Source organism: Triplophysa rosa, linkage group LG10 (genome assembly GCF_024868665.1).
Source record: "Triplophysa rosa linkage group LG10, Trosa_1v2, whole genome shotgun sequence".
Taxonomy (NCBI): Eukaryota; Metazoa; Chordata; class Actinopteri; order Cypriniformes; family Nemacheilidae; genus Triplophysa; species Triplophysa rosa.
In genome coordinates this window covers 26,831,757-26,851,093 of record NC_079899.1, presented here as the reverse complement: position 1 = coordinate 26,851,093, position 19,337 = coordinate 26,831,757, and the positions used below count along the sequence as shown (strand labels likewise).

Sequence of the window (19,337 nt, the reverse complement as noted above, 5' to 3'; positions counted from 1 at the left end):
CCAGTGGCGCGGAACCAGCAAGCAAGCAATAAACAAACAAACATGTTGTTAAAGATAGCTAAATATTGTGCCATCCCAGGTTGTGGAAGAACACAGTCGCTGCATAACCTTCCTTCGGATTCTGATATTAGGAATGCGGGGTCAAAGTTTATTTTTAAAGACGTTCCAGCTCACATGGGAAAAACATGGAGCGTTTTGTTCGTTTCATTTCTCCGAGGACTCCTTCGTGAACAAGGCACTGGATTTGTGGAGAGACTCGAATGAAAAAGCAGTGCTGTGCCGTCCATATTGGATCGGATAGGAATGGCGCAGCAATCTTCTGTGAGTCAAACATTTTTGTACTATGCGTCACTATTGCTTTGTTATTGATCGCTTGATCTATGCAGAGGTGGTCTGTGATCTTAAGCCCGTGCGAATCGGCATCTCTGTGATTTGGTGGGCTCAGATATCATTTTTCAAGGTTTTATCCACCGTTTGCGAATAATGGAGGCTGTTTGAAGTGTTTTGGTATTATTTCGGGTGCTGGGTCATATCCATAAGTTACCGGGAGTCTCCCGGTTATTTATTTATCATGGCAACTCTCGTAACATTTGAGACCCGCGATCACGGTGATCTTTTGTCGGGTTCGTGATCACGGGTCTCAAATGCTGACAGGTACGGTCATATATCATTAAACCCAATACAACTATAGGCTATACAAACTATACGCAGAGCCTTGCCATCACATCCGCGAATGCGTCACATGAAATACTGATGTGGGGAGGTCTTTTATAAATCACAAGAGGTCTCCAGATAATACTAATGCCCTGCGAAAACTGTGAATGGTGCTAATGTGTAAGCTAACGTTACGTCTCGAACCAAATTCACAGATGGCTCCAACTACGCAAACTGCTATCCAATCAAAGCGGTGGGCTTTTACTTATAAAGTCTTCAACGCGGCACGCCCATTAAAACCGAGCGTTTGCAGAGCTGGCCTCAAAACCTGGGTAGAAAATAGCCTATTACTTATTGATTTTGATGATTATGAAAGTCAAAACCACGCTGACGTCATAAGTAGACCTCGCACAACAGTATAAAACAATAACCAACACCACGTCATCGCACCTTTAAAACCCCGCGTGTGTTCTGTAGGAGTGTAACAAACACCACCTGTCTGTTAGAATAGATTGTTTTAGCCTGTAATTTGTTCATTTACTCATTTGGGTTGTTTATTTCAAAGACCAAGTCAGAGACTGTTGGCAATGTGCTGTGAATTGAGAAGGAAACTCAAATTTACAAGTCAGTAAATAGGAATAGAAGTGAAGAGAGAAAAGATTCATGCATAAATAACCCAATAATACATAATACTGATGCACAACAATGCAAAACGCAGTTGCTCACCTCCACGATACTGCGCAGATCCCTGACGTACATCCTCTCCGTCTCAATGATCTCCATCACCACTCGATCCACATACGTGAGGTTGGGCGCCATAGCGACGGTGGCAATCGGTGAGGGAGGGTCTTTTCGGCGCTCTGATGATGTAATCACGGGTTCTGGAGGATCTGCGGGTTCCTTCGGAGGGTTGAGCTCCAGGTCAATATCACCTGCGGATGGTGACGGCGTGAGCCGGCTGATGTTTCCCTCTACAGATGAGCAGGAGGAGACGGAGGACACCACGCTGACCGGCCGGCCGTCCTCAGAACGCTCAGCGCTGGAGCCCACAGATGAACCATGACATCCTGCTGGAGACAAACAGACAAGAACACTTCATTGATTATTATAGGGCTCACGTGTTAACGTGGAATGATCGCGGCAGAGAATGTGAGTCTGGAAAGGTAGGAAATAAAGCTTGATAAGGAACTATTTCCGGGTCACATGGTTGACGTCAAACTAAACGCACACGAAAACACAAGAAAACGTACCAACTTATGGAAAAAAGTGATCAAGTTAAGATCTTGTTTGTTACAGTTTGTTTGTTTTCTATAGGGTTTAAGGAACTATAAAAAATATATACAATAAAGGAAAAACTGTGAATAAGAATAATGAAATCCAACAAAAGTCTTATTCATCACAAATGCTGTACAGGTAATGGGTAAGTGATGCTCAAGCTGGTTTACTTTCATGAATCATCAGGAGTTACGCCACAGTTTAAAAGGGAATCCGAATTCCTGACAAATCTCTACAAGCTCCTGACATCATCCGCCCATCATTCAAATGCCTGAGAAACGCCATGAAAGACGGAAGGTTGTCATTACAAAGTCTTTCCATCTCTTCCATCTCTCAACAAGACTTGAAGATTCTTGATCACAGCGAGATCACAATGAAATCCAAACACAAGCCTCCACACGAATCTCATCTTTCCATCAGCGCTTCATGACTCGCAGATGACATCACATAACATCTCACATAAACACCTCTTCGGCAAATCTCTAAACATGTCCACAGCGAGACATGCAGGTGACGACAGAGCGATACCACCGTTTCATCATTTCCCACAAGACAACTTTTATATCAACGTTTACACAATTACTTATTCTTACTCTTAAAAACAAAGGTGCTTAAAAGGTTCTTCACACTTCACAGCGATGCCACAGAAGAACCAGTTTTGGTTAAGAACCATTCAGTCAAAGGTTCTTTAAAGAAGCATCTCTTTCTTACTTTTTATCATCTGAAACACAGGTTCGTCAGATGTTCAAGGTTCTTTATGGAACCAAAAGTTTTTTTTTCAAGAATGTAGTAACCCTAAATGAAACTATAATCGAAATGATTACATTGTTCAGTAAATAGTTTGACATCAGCGCAAAAACGTTACACTTTAGTTAACATCTAAAAACTCAGCAGTACAAATTTTATGAAACCAATCTGAGAGGGTTTATAACCCCATCAGTGTCATTTGAACAGGCTATGTACCGCGCAGCCGTTTATGATGAAATCTTCTGGCTTTCTACACTTCAGCAAGTGTACTTCCTTATTTCCTTCCTGTGTTTAGCAAGAGTCCACAGCATCCTCATTGTTCTTAAACCGACACGTCTGACCCAAAACATCTCACAATCACACAGAGTAACAGTCATGTTCACACATGTGGGCTTATGGGAAAGCATCAGTATAAACGTCACGCGGCTGTACAGTGGGGGGTGATAAGACACTTACTCCAGGAGAGGAGACACGAGATTAGGATTCTTAAGAAATCCTCAATGGTGAAATATGTGATCAGTCACAGGTGCCTTTTCAAATCAGCTCGTAATAAATATCACTTTCCATCTCTTTGATTAAATAGGTTTCATAAGTGGCAGGGACATCTTCAGTCCTAACTTCACCATCAAACTCATGCTGATATCACGAGACCCATTTTCACCTGGAGAAGAACTCTCGTCACGTTCTAATCTGGTGAGATTAATAGGAGATTCAAGGTTCAACCGGACCTTTAAAAGACCGAAGCGAGGTGAAATCAACACCTGGTTGTCAGAAAAGTGATGTTTAAACGCTGACCTCCACACAGACACATTCCTGCAGACTATTACCAAAACACAGCTGACGCAAGAGCCGTTCACATTCCTACACCTCACACATGACTTCCTCAAACATGTTTACCTTCATGTGGAAATGATGGATGGAATGTAAATCCTCAAGACATCTAGTGTATATAGATTATTTAACACACATTTCTTGTTAAGCTTGTTAAGATATTACTCACATGACTTTTCATGTTTGTCTTCTTGTTGACAGTAGAACAGATGAAAAGAGAAAACGTCTGCAACTTTCTAGAAATGTGCCAACACCACTTTAAACAAACATGCCTGCAAAATGACAGATATTGAGTTAAAAGGACAATGTATAGCTGTCTGCTTTGCCTTTCCAATTATATTTCAAAACATACAAACAGTGAGATTTAAAACAGAACACATTTATAAATCCAAGACGACGACATATTTATAAAACAGTTCAACTCTTATCAACATGTTTCTAAACAAAGAGCCGCTCTACAAACAAGCACAGACTCGCACACGTGACCGTTTTAACACGGTCCCTTCCAATAATTATCTCGCGTCAAGGCGAGTGTAGTATTTGACTTTGACTTTGTAAAATAAACACATTCGAAGATCAAAACATCTCCAGATGATAACGATGAACCTACAAAAAGCAGAAAGTGTGTGTGCCTCCTCGACAGATCTCATCACATTAAATGGCTTTCTGTCTGGATGAACAAACATTTCCTAACCTGAACGTCTGTCGGCAGAATACTTCAGATTCCACAGATGCTTGAGCATAAACCTTTGATTTTCATGGCTTGAATTCCTGAATCCTCATAAATAACCTGTAAGGATATATTAACATGCGCACACACACCGGTTCCCGTTCACCTTATCATCTATTAGAGCACAAAAAGGCAAATGACAACAATGACCGACGGCTCACCTCTAAACACAAACCACCCCTTCAACTCCTGTGGATTCACTCCAACATCTTCATACAACGTGTCAGAAAAACCCAATGATCATTGAGTTTCACCAGAGCATGGGAAAGGGTCAAAGGTCGAGTTAGGCTTTTCAAACCACTTTGTTCTTAAAATCATGTAGGGTCATTTAATCGCAACCAGAATAAAAGTATGTGTTTACATAATATACGTCTGTGAACTGTACATATTAATTTTGTATTTATAAACACATGCACCTATATGAAAAAGTTAAGATATAAAAATGAATAAACATTTATATAATTGAAATGATTGGTAAATAAAAATAAATACATGTCAATATTTCCTAAATATATATGCATGTATGTATGTATGTATAATTACAAAATGAACATGCACAGTACAAAGACATAATATGTAAACATGTATATTTTGGATTCGGTTAATCGCAATTAATCATTTGACAGCCCTAAATACATTTTTCTAATATCATAACTGGCTTTATTTTCAGTGATGTCATTACCACATGTTCAGTATAAATCGCGTTTCCTCTGGGAATTTACAAACAGACTTTGGTCGAGACGCAAGAACATCAGATGCAAATGATCACACAGAACATGAAAGCATCGTCATGTGTTCTTTCCAGTCAAAGCATCTGACCCGACTGATACAGTCTGAGCAATGCAAATGACCACACAACACATTTACATTTTATAACACACTACGAGGAAACCGTCATAAAATAAAATAAACAACCAATGAAAAACGTTTCTATACATTTATAGAGACTCCCGAGGGGAGATAAACGCAAGCCTGTTTTTCCTTTCAGGTTTCCTGATATCAGTAAGCGTGTCTCACACCTCAGGATGAGATTAATGTGTGTCTGAGTTTGACACGCCCCTACAGGTGAGACAACGTCTGACGCACATCACAACTCGCAAAATACACAACGCTCACAAAGTATGGACACACTCAAAGACGTCAAACACATCACAGTCTCAAAGACCGTCTGATCAGTTCACAGCATCTGCAACACTTGCTACCACATGGTTCAAGTTCAGAGGTTCATTCAAACACGTAAACATGACCACTGAATTGTTATATGGATCTAAAACCATCCTGTAACACTTTATTTGCAAGAGTAAAGCACAGAATTTACAGACATTTCACAATGTTTTCCTTATAAATATGACTCACATTGGTGACACCTCGGGGTGGGATTCACAGGTTATTCCCATCACAACTCCAAAGTAAAAGTGACCCAAACTACTACTTGTCCACATACAAGTGTCTAAAACACTCGGACCGTCATGCTGAACGGCATTTTATTCTATTTTTACTCTCCGGTTGCGTCATGATACTGAGAACAACAGAAGAGCTTTGTTTTCCCTCCGAGCGTTTACTCTACCTGTGCATCTCTCTGCATCCAGCGCTCTCATTAAACGATTACAGCGTTTCTCGAACGTGTCACATCTGCAGATAAACACCACAAAACACAGCTCACAAACAATTAGGGATGCACCGATATGCAACTTTTGGCCGATGTGGATAACCGATAATTCTTTAACATTGGAAGACAATATACAGTCTCTAAACATTCATATCACATTTTCTGACACTGAAACAAAAGGCAAAAAGTGGACAACTGCTTTTACTTGAAAACATTGACTGCAGCAAACAAGGAAACTATTAGATTCTTTCACTTTTCAACTTTTCTGGTATATGTTCTTCCAGAGCAACCCAGAAGAATGTTGCCAACTGCAACAAGTCTAACAGGTCAAGACAGCGGTCTGCTTCCAACAATCTGCTTTTGTTCCTATAAATGACACATCCACACGTACTGTCCCTACATCAACAATGTTTTGCTAATAGCAGAAAGTGAATGATCACGACAGAAAGCTGGTGAGCAATGTGCACCTGAAGTGGTTTGACCAGAGAAAATTGTATTATCATTAAAAATGACCATTTTTCGTCCGTTCCCGATAATTAATCGCGCACCCTTACAAACAATACACTACACACTTTTAGCGCAGGCAACAACCTAAAAAATCATTACAAAAGCTATTGTGATGAGAAAAGGCCAGAACAACAGCTGGTTCATCTGAAAATACACACAGGTCAGTTCTCATTGATGCTTGCATGTCGAGTCTGAGGTTTAAACGTTTCTGGTGGGATTCATGACTGGTCTGAGGTCAGAGATTTTCCTCTACAGACACAGTGAGGGGCAACAAAGCCACTTAAGCCTGCAAACAGCACACAAACCCCCACAGCGGCCCATTGAAAAGCCATTTCCTCTGAACAACTGAGGCCATCTGTGCGCCGGGACTTCAATAGTGCGAGTCTATTGTGAAGTTTAGCACAGAAACACCCCTCGTGATGCCCACACGCTGCTGAAGAGCTCGACAGGACCCCTGCGTTCAGATGTGTGTGTGTGGGAGCGTTTCTCAACTCAACTCTTCAAAGCACATTTTGGCACTCACAATGGTATTAACCATGTTCTTGTTAAAGAAACCACGGCAATACTATTTTTACCATGATTTGTAATGCTGCGGATTATGGTAGTGACAAAAGGAAGAGATCATTCCAAATGTTCATGTAATCATCATGTCTAGAGGTATTGTGGTCATTTCAGTCCAGTGTTTGTTGGATTTGAACCAAATCAAACCTCAGGAGTGACATAAAGTCATCTAACAGACTGAGACACAAGACACATGAAAAGTGAGAGAAAAATCATAAAAATAACTGGAGCTTTTCCCATGAAGAAATATGACTGTTGTGTTGCTTAAGAGTGAATCTGAACTTGTTTTCTTTGCAGTCTTTCAGGTGTGAAATACAGAGCATCTTTACTGTTATCTTCACCTGTTTCTCCAGTTTTCATTTCTTGAAAATAAATGCAAATAAACACAATATTTTTGTTTGAAATTTGGTAGAAATATTACTGGTAGTTCACAGAATGGAACACAAACGACGAATTGACCTAAACACATACCTGTAAATAGTAAAGTGAGAAAAACTGAAAATCATTTTCAAATGGTATGGAAGTAAAATAGAGACAAATGTGTTTGAAGCAAAAAGACGTGCTGAATAGCACTAACTGAAAAAAATGCATTGTATTAACAGTGCTCGCATTTTAAGGTTCTGCAATTCAACGTGGTTGCATATTTAAGGTGTGATTTTTTTCAAATGTAAAAATTTCACAAACAGTTTCACCGTTTAAAAATTCAATAATCAAAATTCACCTTTTAAATTTCGTTAAAAAAATTCAACTTGTTTTAAAATACAACCTTTAATATTCGACAGACAAATTTCAGTTCATATTATTTCGGTTTAAAAATTTGCTTCCACAAATTCAGTGGTTCAAATTCGGCTTGAAATTCAAAGTTTCACATCCGGGAATCCCAGGAGAAGCAATAGAGCACCGATTCCGCCAATGCACGATCTCTACCTGCTGCCTGACCGCTTCACCAGCAGGTGGTGCAAGTCGCTTCTGACGAAGACCAAAGCAAGACATGCAGATACTTTTTTACTTCAGCACATCGTGTTCACATAAATACATCATCAGCATTTACAGGACATGTATTGTGTTTGAAGCGGTCAAATAACTGAGATCTCAACTAGGAGCTTATTGCCAAATGCTCTGATTTTAACGCGTACTCTCCCATGTGCTTCTGTTTATATGACGTAGCTGCAATCTCAACAAACATTCTTTTTATTTTCCTCGCATGATCTTGTTTTAATTTGAGACTCTCTGAAAATGCTGAATGTTGTGGAATTGTGGAAACGTTCGTTTGTTAATACGAGACAGAAAAACTGATATTTTAGCCAAGCGAACTTCTTGAGCAGGCCAGATAAAATAGACCAGATAAAAATAGTCAGCACTTTCTTTAGAACCCGACTAGACCCGAAACGTCTTGTGCAGCCAAGCAAGATACCTCACGGTGTTAGGATCTATACAGCTGTAAGATGGTTTTTAAGCGCAAAGATAAAAACTCTTGTTGCATGCTGTGTGCGTTTCCCATTAATGTGCCACACACGAACATGCGAGTATGACTACACGCTAATTGCTTGAGTTGCTGTCTGTTCATTAAATGCTAAAATGTCAATCACTCACGGTATATTAACCTAAGTATGTCTTGTAAAGTTTGGCGTAACAAATATTTGTTGTTTACCTAACCATAAAATGTATTTAATTTGTGTCTTTCGGGGCGATTGGTAAAAGCTAGGGATGTAACGATTCACTGTGAGCCGGTTGAAAATCGGTTATAATGAGTGACGATTCAAATCGGTTGAGGTGTGAACTGAATCGCAATACATTTTTTGAACAGCAGGGGCCGCTATTTTCACCGCAAATCTAAACGTGGACATGCTGATATTTCTTAAATGCAAAAAAATCCAAGAAAACTCAGACAGTATTAGTTTGTTTATATTAAAGAGACTTTTTCTATTATTAATTTGTTATAAAATTGCAGTTTAGTTTTGTTATTTGAAATAAAACATTATTTTATTATACAAAGAAACGTGAAGCATTTAAGAAATAATGCAAGGGAAGTTGTTCATTTCTAATTTGTTTCAACTCATTTTGTAAAATAAATCGTGAGTAAATCGTGAATAAATCGCATCGTGAGATCAGAATCGTGACTCTCATCGCATCGTGAGCTGAGTGAATCGTTACATCCCTAGTAAAAGCACATTCATTATAAATTACCAGAGACCCGATGCCATATCGGACACGACCTGTGTCCAAGGCATATTTTGTCAACGTTTTAGACCCGAAGCCGCTGGGACACATGAGGACCTCTCTAACATACACCTCAACGCAAGTCAGTTTGCATGGCCGAGCAGTGAAAAAATATATTTAATTACTGGTCAGAAAACAATATGAGTGCTCCATGGCAATATACACAACTATCTGTAGATGTTGCTGTTTGGCGCATTGTATTTCGTATACTTTTATATTAGGCTATAGCCTTTCTTTTTAATTAGCTTACCCAATACTAATATAACATATCAAAACAAAATTACGATTTAGTATAATAATTTTTAATCTATATGCTCACATAATAAGTCAACATATTGTTAAATTTATGCATTTTAAATGACAGAAATACACTGAAACCACGTTGGAGAAAGCACGTAATGTACGTGTCTCATGTGTACAGTTCAGTTAAATGATCAAATTTACCCCCTTTGAACTTATGCTAAACATTTAGCTGAATATCCACAACATGTATGGTGGCATGGTGGAACAAAAACGTTATAAGCTTGCAAGATTTGCTAAGTGCCTTTAGCCTACTCTGTCCCTTTAGCGTCCACGGACCAGCCCTCATCGCTGCCGGTGTACCGTCGCTAAAACGCTTAATGAATCAGAATCAGAATCAGAAGAGCTTTATTGCCAAGTGTGCTTGCACACACAAGGAATTTTCTTTGGTGTTGGAAGCTTCTAGTACAGACATTCAACACAATGACAATACAATATAATACGATTTACAGTCTAAAAGATTCTAAATTGTGCATATATAAAATAAAGACTATTTTACAGAAAATGGGGGATAATAACATATAAGAGACATTGTACAGGGTAGTATATAGTAGAATAAACATATTAACAGATTGTATGTACACTTGTGCAAATGGATAATTTAGTAAGTAGAGGTAGTGTTATATACATGTATACATAAGATGTAGATATAATAAGGCACTATAGTGCACACTATAGGAGTAGTGGAAGTGGAATATTGCTCTTAAGGAGCAGTTATCTGTTTAGGAGGGAGATTGCCTGGGGGAAGAAGCTGCTTCTGTGTCTGGAAGTCCTGGTGTTTGGTGCTCTAAAGCGCCGGCCAGAGGGCAGCAGATCAAAGAGTTTGTGTGCTGGGTGTGTGCAGTCAATGATGATTTTTCTTGCCCTGTTTTTCACTCTGGAAAAAAAAAAAAAACACAGGGCAAGAAAAATCATGTTGCTTAATCTTCAGACCGGATGACTAAAATTAGTATAGCCTACACCTTTTTAATAACCGTAGGCTACAGAAATGCGGAAGAGCCCTAAATATGAATGCAAAAAGCCCAAAATGACACAATAAGAATTTTAGCATGTCCCGCCGTATTTCTCACATAATACCAGAACTAATAGGTATAGGTGGCTTTATTGTTGCAGTATTTCAGTTTGTTTTTTATTCATTCGTTCATACAATAGGTTATAATTGGCTTTATTTTGTTTGCGTTCTGAGATTTCAGATGAAAAGTATAGGCATAATTATTTCCATTGATATTTCTCTTTTAAGTGGTGTAGTTATTCGTTTAAGTTACATTTATATCCTACATTAACTAGATATTTTACAATTACGTTTTTAAGAAAAGACTGTTATTTATATTGTAGATTATTTTACGTTCTGATGAAAAATTGTTCATGGCTTGCTCTTACATCGGTTTACACTATTTCAGTTAGCCTACTACTATTGTCTGTTTAAAATGTATCATTATTGCTACTTTCCTATTTAGTTTTAAACCGAAATAAAATGTTTTATTTGAATTTAAATGTTAAGTTTTTTGTGATGGTGTTATGTAACTAATGTAATGATTTAAAATCTTGTTGTCTTGTTTTCTGGCACATTTATTCAGATACCATTGCATGTGTCATTCAAATAGCTCTCATGCAATTACCTTATTTTATTTAAAAAACTCAGTCAAACTCAATCAAACACAGTATGATTCAGTAATTCACTGTAACATACAATTTTTCTCATCCCCGAAACTCAAATCATTATTTGATGACTTAAGATCCTGCTTATCAAAAGCACGATTTTATGTTTGTATTTGGCGAGCTACAGAAATGATCTTTTGCGTGCATATGATACGCATGTGTTTTGCGTGCACTTTTTATGTACATACCCACTTATATTTAAATAATTAAATTAATATTATAAATGTGTGACTAGTCCACTGATTCCAGGCCACCTGGAATTGTCCCCGTGCTCCATGTCCGTTCCAGGGCTGATAGTGGTGAGCTAAGCTGCCAGTACAAGAAACAATACATTTTTTCTTGATGATGCATAAGAGATCTATGAGATCAAATAAATTCACTTAAATTGAGCAGATGAGTGGACTGTGCTGCAAACATATAAAAAGTATCTGCATGTCTTGCTTTGGTCTTCGTCAGAAGCGACTTGCACCACCTGCTGGTGAAGCGGTCAGGCAGCAGGTAGAGATCGTGCATTGGCGGAATCGGTGCTCTATTGCTTCTCCTGGGATTCCCGGATGTGAAACTTTGAATTTCAAGCCGAATTTGAACCACTGAATTTGTGGAAGCTAATTTTTAAACCGAAATAATATGAACTGAAATTTGTCTGTCGAATATTAAAGGTTGTATTTTAAAACAAGTTGAATTTTTTTAACGAAATTTAAAAGGTGCACTTTGATTATTGAATTTTTAAACGGTGAAACTGTTTGTGAAATTTTTACATTTGAAAAAATCACACCTTAAATATGCAACCACGTTGAATTGCAGAACCTTAAAATGCGAGCACTGTTAATACAATGCATTTTTTTCAGTTAGTGCTATTCAGCACGTCTTTTTGCTTCAAACACATTTGTCTCTATTTTACTTCCATAAAATGGTCTCTTAATGTATGAGGATGCTCTTGAAAAAGACATCATAGATGACAAATTCATATTTATAATTTAGAAATTTAGAAAGCCCGTTATTCATGAAAATGATGTTTTTATTTACCATAACAAAGGCCAATAGGTTGATGTTAGGGTCAGTTTGTGAGTAAGTCTTTTGTGTTTATAATTAGCTTAACTTCAAGTCAATAGCAGGGTCTCATTTAGATCACAGAGTCTATGTGTGTGTTGGTATGTGTGTGTGTGAGAGGAATTTCACTGCGATTTCAGAGGACTAATTCAAGGTTGCCCGAGGTACTGCCAACTATTTCTCTACACAGGACAGATTTCTCCAGTTATCCGAGAGCAGCCAGAAGACAGATCTCCATGTCGACTCAGAACGCCTCATTAAACTAATGCCTCTCTCTCTCTCCTCAGACAGATTATCAATTACTCTGTGGCCGTGCAACAACTGAAGAATTCCCACAAAAGACGGATGGATCGTTCTAATCCAAAGCCATTGTGAAAAGCAATAAAAAAAATTCATTGCGGAAATAATGAGTTTTCCTAAAAGGGGGTGAAATTTGCAACAAAAGAATAAAAGCTCAGTAAATTCTCTCCAGCTGAAGCCACCTCTTTCCTCCCGGTCAAATGTATTCATGCGTGAGAAATGCTTTGCTGGCTGGGTCTGAATGGAGACGCCCAGCGGACGATGAGGACTGGCCTCGCTTCAACAATTACTATGGCTCAAACTTCTGTGATCTAAACAAACATACTACACACACACACCTCAAATCATGTGATGCTACCCAGAACACGCTAGCAACCACATAGCAACGTGCTGACATCCACTCAGAGCACCTTAGCAACCTCACAGCAACTTACCGACCATCACTCCCAACACACTCCCAGTAAATTCTTACAGTCCTGATGCTTCTCACTGGACAAAAAAAGATTTCAGTGATTTCACGAACATCTCCGCAGACACAGCAGAAATCCTTTAAAGGTCAAATTCAGCCATTTTTATTTGGGTAAGATCTACTCAGGAATGTTTCTGTGCCACACACAACCACTAAAAATACTCGCCAAACGTCAGCAAAATAACCAAATTAAGACCAAATCTAAACAAACCAAACCGTAGGTAAATTTGTAAGAAATTTGAGGCAGTCTTTCTTAAAACCAAAAGAGTTACTGTAGCAGTTAAAGCAGAAAGTTGATTTAGTGACTTATGAAAACATGAAATAAAGGAGGAAACATATGAATCTACATCAAATACTCACACAAGATCTGAACATTTCACTCTCCAAAACTTCCAAAATAGGTCACGAGTGGATGCCATCCGCTCGCTGGATTTGTTTAGGGAAATGAAAGAGAGATGAAGGATGAAGTGGCTTCTCTTCTCTCCAGGTTCTTGTTCGTGGAGGTTGGAGGGGGTGTGGCACTCTGTGCCAGAACGACACAAAAGTCCCTCACATCAAAACTGCATCTCTCCATTACACAAGGTTTCCACGCCACAGCACATTCACCCGATTCACACACATTCCTGCACTGCACAGGACGTACGGCGGCCAAATGTGAGCTCACTGCCCGAGAGGAAACACAGATCTGACGTAAACCAACCCTCCAGCGAGCGCTGGAGTCTAGTGTACTCCATACTGTAGACCCTTTGAGGTGAAGTCTGCTTTTATTTTCCAACTGATCATAATTATGACTTTACCTGATGGAAGATAGACTGTGCCAACCACCTAACACCTTAGCAACCACGCAGACGCTGCATAGCAACGACCTGACAACCAACCACAGCAACAGAGACCTGTAGATCGCTCAATGCACCATGACAATAGTTTTCTGAAAAGCACGAGAGATGTTCTTACCTTCTCCCATCAGATTTCTGTTGTGACCACAGCTGGAGTCTTCTCTCATCCCCTTCACACACTGAAAACACACACACACACACACACACACACACACACACACACACACACACACACACACTTTTCATATTTGAATAATGTTATACTGACAAACAACTTTACTTAATGGATGACGACACACTGCACACATCTATATTAGGGATGCACGACATCACTTTTTCCTTTACCGATTCCTGAATTCTAAGTATTGGCCAATACCGATCCAATCCGATTCTAGCACTGGTATTTCCTGATCAATGAAGAACTGCATATATTTTTATCTTTTACTGCCAGAGGTACTTAATAGTGATGCGCCTATCGTCTCATTACCCACGGGTCGGGTCGGGGCGGGTAAAGAAATTGTCACTTTATTTGCAGGGCGGAAAAAACATGTATGTTGCGTGCAATTCCCTATAGCCTATATTAAATACTTGGGAATATACTGTATATTTTCATATTTTATTAGGTTCTTTGATAAAGTTACAATACGTAGGCCTACGCAGCAACGTAACTTGCGTGATGTCCCCAAACCAAACACGTCACGAATGCTCCAAGCAGATCCCACCACAACAACAAAACAAACAGAGAAATAAAAGTGAAGATGGAAGACGAGGTGCGGGAGAAATTAAGGTCGGAAATTACATCATTAAAAGAAAAGAAGGTCAAGCTGCTAAATGGAATGTTTGGGAGCGGTTCTCAGAAATAGTTGCAGCAGGAGACAACAGCAGTATCGGCTACGTGAAGTGCCACTTTCTATGGTTCACAAGCGTATGTTGTTGCCAGGTTACAGGAAAAAAAGATTTTTTGTAAAAATAGATACAGTGGTGCGGGGCGGGCCAAATAATTTCATAAAAGCAGGACCCGTTGGTTGGAAAAAACCCCGACCCGCGCATCACTAGTACTTAAGCGATGTTACCTTAAGCACCTTTTCAAACACCTGTACATTATCAATGTGTTTTTACTTTGGAAGAAAATCCTTCACTACATTATAAAGTATATCATACTTTTTCCTCAACTACATTTCATAAATAACGTTTTTTTATCCTTAAGTACTTTTTAAAATCCAGTAATTAAACGTACTGTATTAAAGGTCAAAAAAACATTTAAAAATGTGGTTATGAAATACATAAGTATCATACATGCTTTACAATGAAGTGAGATAATGTCTCATAAAGTACAGATGCTTAAGAAATGTACTTGAGTAAAAGTAAAATTACTACTTGTTCTATCTGTTTATTGCACAAAACTATTACCGTATCAAAGTCAGAGTGGCAGAAAAGCGCTCATGCACATCCTGGACACAGAATGGTGCACTTAATGCATGCGCTTCTACATTATTTACAGTTTTGCGCATTGCAAAAGCAAAATGATGCGCTTAATAGGGTTGGGCGATGTCTACCAAATTAGTTATGAAGTTGCATCTATCCAACAGTTTACAGTTTAATCAGAGTTTTGTGTAAGAATCTTAAAGGGGTGATTTAACGCTGTTTCATGCATTCTGACTCCTTTACACTGTTAAACATGATGTCTTCTCATGCTTGACATGGTCAACTTGTTAAAAAAAACGAGTTGGACGTATGATGTAGTATTTCTGTGCTCGATACACTCCCCCAAGTATGGAGAACTAAACCTGCAAAAATTATAAATAAATAAATGTATAAATAAATAAATATATAAACGAAGAAATGTAATAATATGAAAATAAATAAAGGAATGAATGGTTATCAGATTTTGAAGAACTTTGTCATTTATCTCTCCGTCAATCTGTAATAAATCATCAATAAGTGCATCTAATCTGAATGACACATAGTCATTTGATGCATGGTTATCGACTTCATTGGCTAAATGCTGTAACTCTCTAGCTAATTGTGCGCCCGCCACAGTTACTTAACGTTATACACGAAGCAAACGATCAGTGAGTGACGTGACGTTAGTCCAAAACAAGTCAAGAGTAATCGATCAAACGCTTCAATCTATGCTGAACCAATAGTAGGCAAGACCAACCCATCTAATTATCATAATAGACACAGAAAAGTAAGAATAAATTCAAGAATAAATAAATAAAAGTGGAAATAAATACAGTGAAAGAAAATACACTTTGAGAGTGTGGATTATATATATACACTGTGAGTGTTAATTTGACTTTTTTTAACACTGGCGATTTTACTGTGCAGGACTGTACAGGTATCTGTATATCGATATGCATCAAACACACATTTGCATAACACCCCGTCACTGTGCCTTAGACAAATATTGTGTTAAGACGGTTTATTCTGTTGACTGTTCCAGTTCATTCATGGTGATAAACGTTCTCGAGCGAGACTTCAGCATTACAACTGCCCCCAGATCTGCCCTCTGAGTCTTTTCAGGCCAGCGGAGGGACATTCCAGCCATTCCATTGGACAGTGAGAGTTCAGTGTTGGAGTCACTCGCCAAAGTAACATCGGTCCATCTTCACTGGACAACCGGAGACTTTACATTTACATGTATTCGTTTGGCAGATGCTTTTATCCAAAGCGTAGGAGGAGTAGGAGAGCATATAAACATTTTGTCAACACGCTAAACAGTACGGTTAGTTTACAAGGCCATGCTACTAGAGGATTAAAGCTGGAGTAAGCAAAGGAGAGAATCAACAACATTTTTTATTTTTTAGACAGACAGACAGACAGACAGACAGACAGTTATTGGTTAGTCAAATAAATGCGGAACAGGTGTGTTTTGAGCTGTTTTTTGAAAGTTGTGAAGGATGCTGCAGTTCGTGTGGACGCTGGCGGTTCATTCCACCACAGGGGAACCCAATGAGTAAAGCTTTTTGCAAGCGATTTGGTGCCTCGCTGTGATGGAACAACCAGGCGTCGCTCATGTTCAGACCGAAGATGACGGGAGGGGATGTAGACCTGGAGCACTGAGTTAAGGCAAACTTTAAACCCATCTAGTTTAATAAAACCCATAGAAACTTTTTACATTTTCAATTGCAAATGTAAAAGAACGACATCAGCCCTCCAAACTCTACCTGTTCTTTAAAAGACGTTTTACCTTACGATCAATTCCACAAGAATAATGTCAAGTTCTGCCCGAAATGTTTTCTCATCTTATTTTACTCAGACAGACATGACACACGTTACATGTGTTGTGAACACTCTTTCATGTTGACATTAGATTAGAGCAGGGCTATTCAATTAGTTTGTCATGGGGGCCAGTTCATGAAAACCATCCCAAATGAGGGGCCGGAGAGATATGGCTTGCAATATGAGGGATGACACAACAACAATAAGAAAGCGGTTTTATTTTTTCACAAATTCTGTTTTTTCTGTTTTAATTTTTCTGCATTCTGCATTTTCCGTCCTTCACTCTACAATAGTAATATATTTGCCCACATGAAAAAAATACTTCAGTATACTACAGTATTCACTTATAAACTATATTAAAAACCTGCAGTAGATACAGTACGTTGAACCATACAGGGAAACATAAAAATAGAAATAATAGAATCTTACATAATACATTTGCAAGATTCTGTGCCATTCCGTGCTGCTGTTCTCCGACGCGCTATTCTCCGTCCTTGCCTCTGTACTTTTGAAATGGTGGTCCTATTCGTGCTAGCAAAATGTCAGAAATGAAACTAATAAAAGTTAGTCCGTCATCGTCCTGTTCACCGCGTCTCACAGGAGAGAAGGCTTGCGAGTCGCCCTACTCGCCTGACGTCACGTGACTCCCGCTCTGTGCTGCTGCAGCTCGTGTTGAATGGAACAGGCGCGCGTCACTTCAGTTCCCGACTGAACTAAATTTATTCTAGAGATTCTTTTTCACACTATGCTACTTGAAGGGCCGGAACAAATTACATCGAGGGCCGGGTTCAGCCCACGGGCCGCCAATTGAATAGCCCGGTATTAGAGGATAAACACTCTTCATACAGTAAGTATGTGAGGAGGACTTGTTAAACTTCATCTCTTTGTTCCTCACATGAAAAGCAGCGACTTGAAACAAGGAATCAATTCATTCATCCTGACTGGATCTGATTTACCTGATTCCGCCAATTCTGTCTTTCAGAAAACAGGATCAGAGATCAGAGAACAGATTAACATCTGTGTCAAACCGACAGACGCCCTGCGGAGACAGAGTCAAGATCACAGTCGTGAGAATTCCAGCAATTATCTCACATGAACGGTCTGACGGATTTACTACATCGTACCTGATAAGCACTGTATCTTTTAAAGATGAGCTTTCAGGGTATGACATTATAACGGCAGACACTCTTATTGTGTGTCCTTATTAACGTTATTAACGTTCTTTGTGTGATATAAAACAAAACTTTTGTAGCAGCACAAAGGCTGTTGGTTCAATTTCTAAAAAGAAGAACACATACTGATAATGTAATGTGAAATGAAGCCTCTGTTAGATATCCTAAAACAAATGAAAAGTACACTGTGATTTCCCATAAAAATCCTTCTAATCTCATGTACGTACAGTCTACAGTGACTGTTTTCTAAAGATAAATACAAGTCATGCAGCAGCAAACACGTGTCGGCTTTGACATGCATGTAAATGTCCATTTGCTCGAGAAAGAGTCAAAGCCCATATGGGAAACTTTTGTTCTCACAGCTGATACAACATAGCGACCGTAGCGTATCTGCCCTTACGAAAATTAACCATGGTTTTTTGTGGTCCAAGTGTAAGTACTCAGGGCAAAACCATGGTTTTACTACAGTAACCATCGTTTACTATGGTTTTTACAAAAAACATGGTTTTCAAAACCATTGGTTATTTTGTGATACTGTTTTACTACAGTAACCAAGGTTTTTCAAATTTTTACTGTAGTAAAACCATGGTAAATTTTCGTAAGGGTGACCCTCAAACGCAGGTCTGTGAACCGTCCTGTAACTGAGAACAGATGGAGCCGTGTGACACAGACATGAGCTTCAGCCACACACTGATTTCACGGCTGTTCTAATCAGTTCTAGTCCAATAAGACTGAACTCTTGGCTTTGTTGACCATTTACACAAACTCATTAACATTTGATTACAAAATAAAGAACACATTAATGTTTATGTAATTAGGGCTGCACGATTATGACAAAAATCATTACTGTGGATTATACACCTCAATATTGTAATTGCGATTATTACTGTCAATTAACAGATTTTACTTTGAAGATTTGAAATGTTTTATAACTTTCTGTGACGGAGCTGCATGCCATATTCCTTCTATAAATATTCTTTCATATTCCAAAACTAAATCATATAACGTGAAAAAAACATTGTTGTCAATTAAAAATCCAAAACGAATAGCTAAAGGACACATCAACGTATTACTTCTCTGATTGGTCACTGTATCTGGTGCTCAAACACACTGGAGAAACACAGAAATGAGCACAAATGGACAGCTGTCAGTCATTGAGGCTTCTGGCGATTATGTGATCGTTTCACCCGTA

At 38.8% G+C, this 19,337-nt stretch overlaps 1 protein-coding gene across 11 annotated transcripts in view; it reads right to left on the bottom strand.

The window, feature by feature from the left end:
• LOC130560175 (pleckstrin homology domain-containing family G member 3) overlaps window positions 1–19,337 on the bottom strand; it is a 41,225-nt gene that overhangs the window by 17,370 nt on the left and 4,518 nt on the right. For 2 of the 11 annotated variants that reach the window (XM_057343758.1, XM_057343768.1), the window contains exons 1-3: window positions 17,403–17,855; window positions 13,867–13,954; window positions 1,381–1,724 (exon numbers count right to left, since the gene is read on the bottom strand). In XM_057343758.1, coding sequence (XP_057199741.1) covers window positions 1,381–1,724; window positions 13,867–13,954; window positions 17,403–17,411 — 441 coding nt within the window. In that variant the 5' untranslated portion in view covers window positions 17,412–17,855. Of the gene's footprint in view, window positions 1–1,380; window positions 1,725–13,866; window positions 13,956–17,402; window positions 17,857–17,929; window positions 18,013–19,337 lie in introns of those variants that run through there. The other 9 variants (XM_057343763.1, XM_057343765.1, XM_057343761.1 and 6 more) reach the window with 9 other exon arrangements.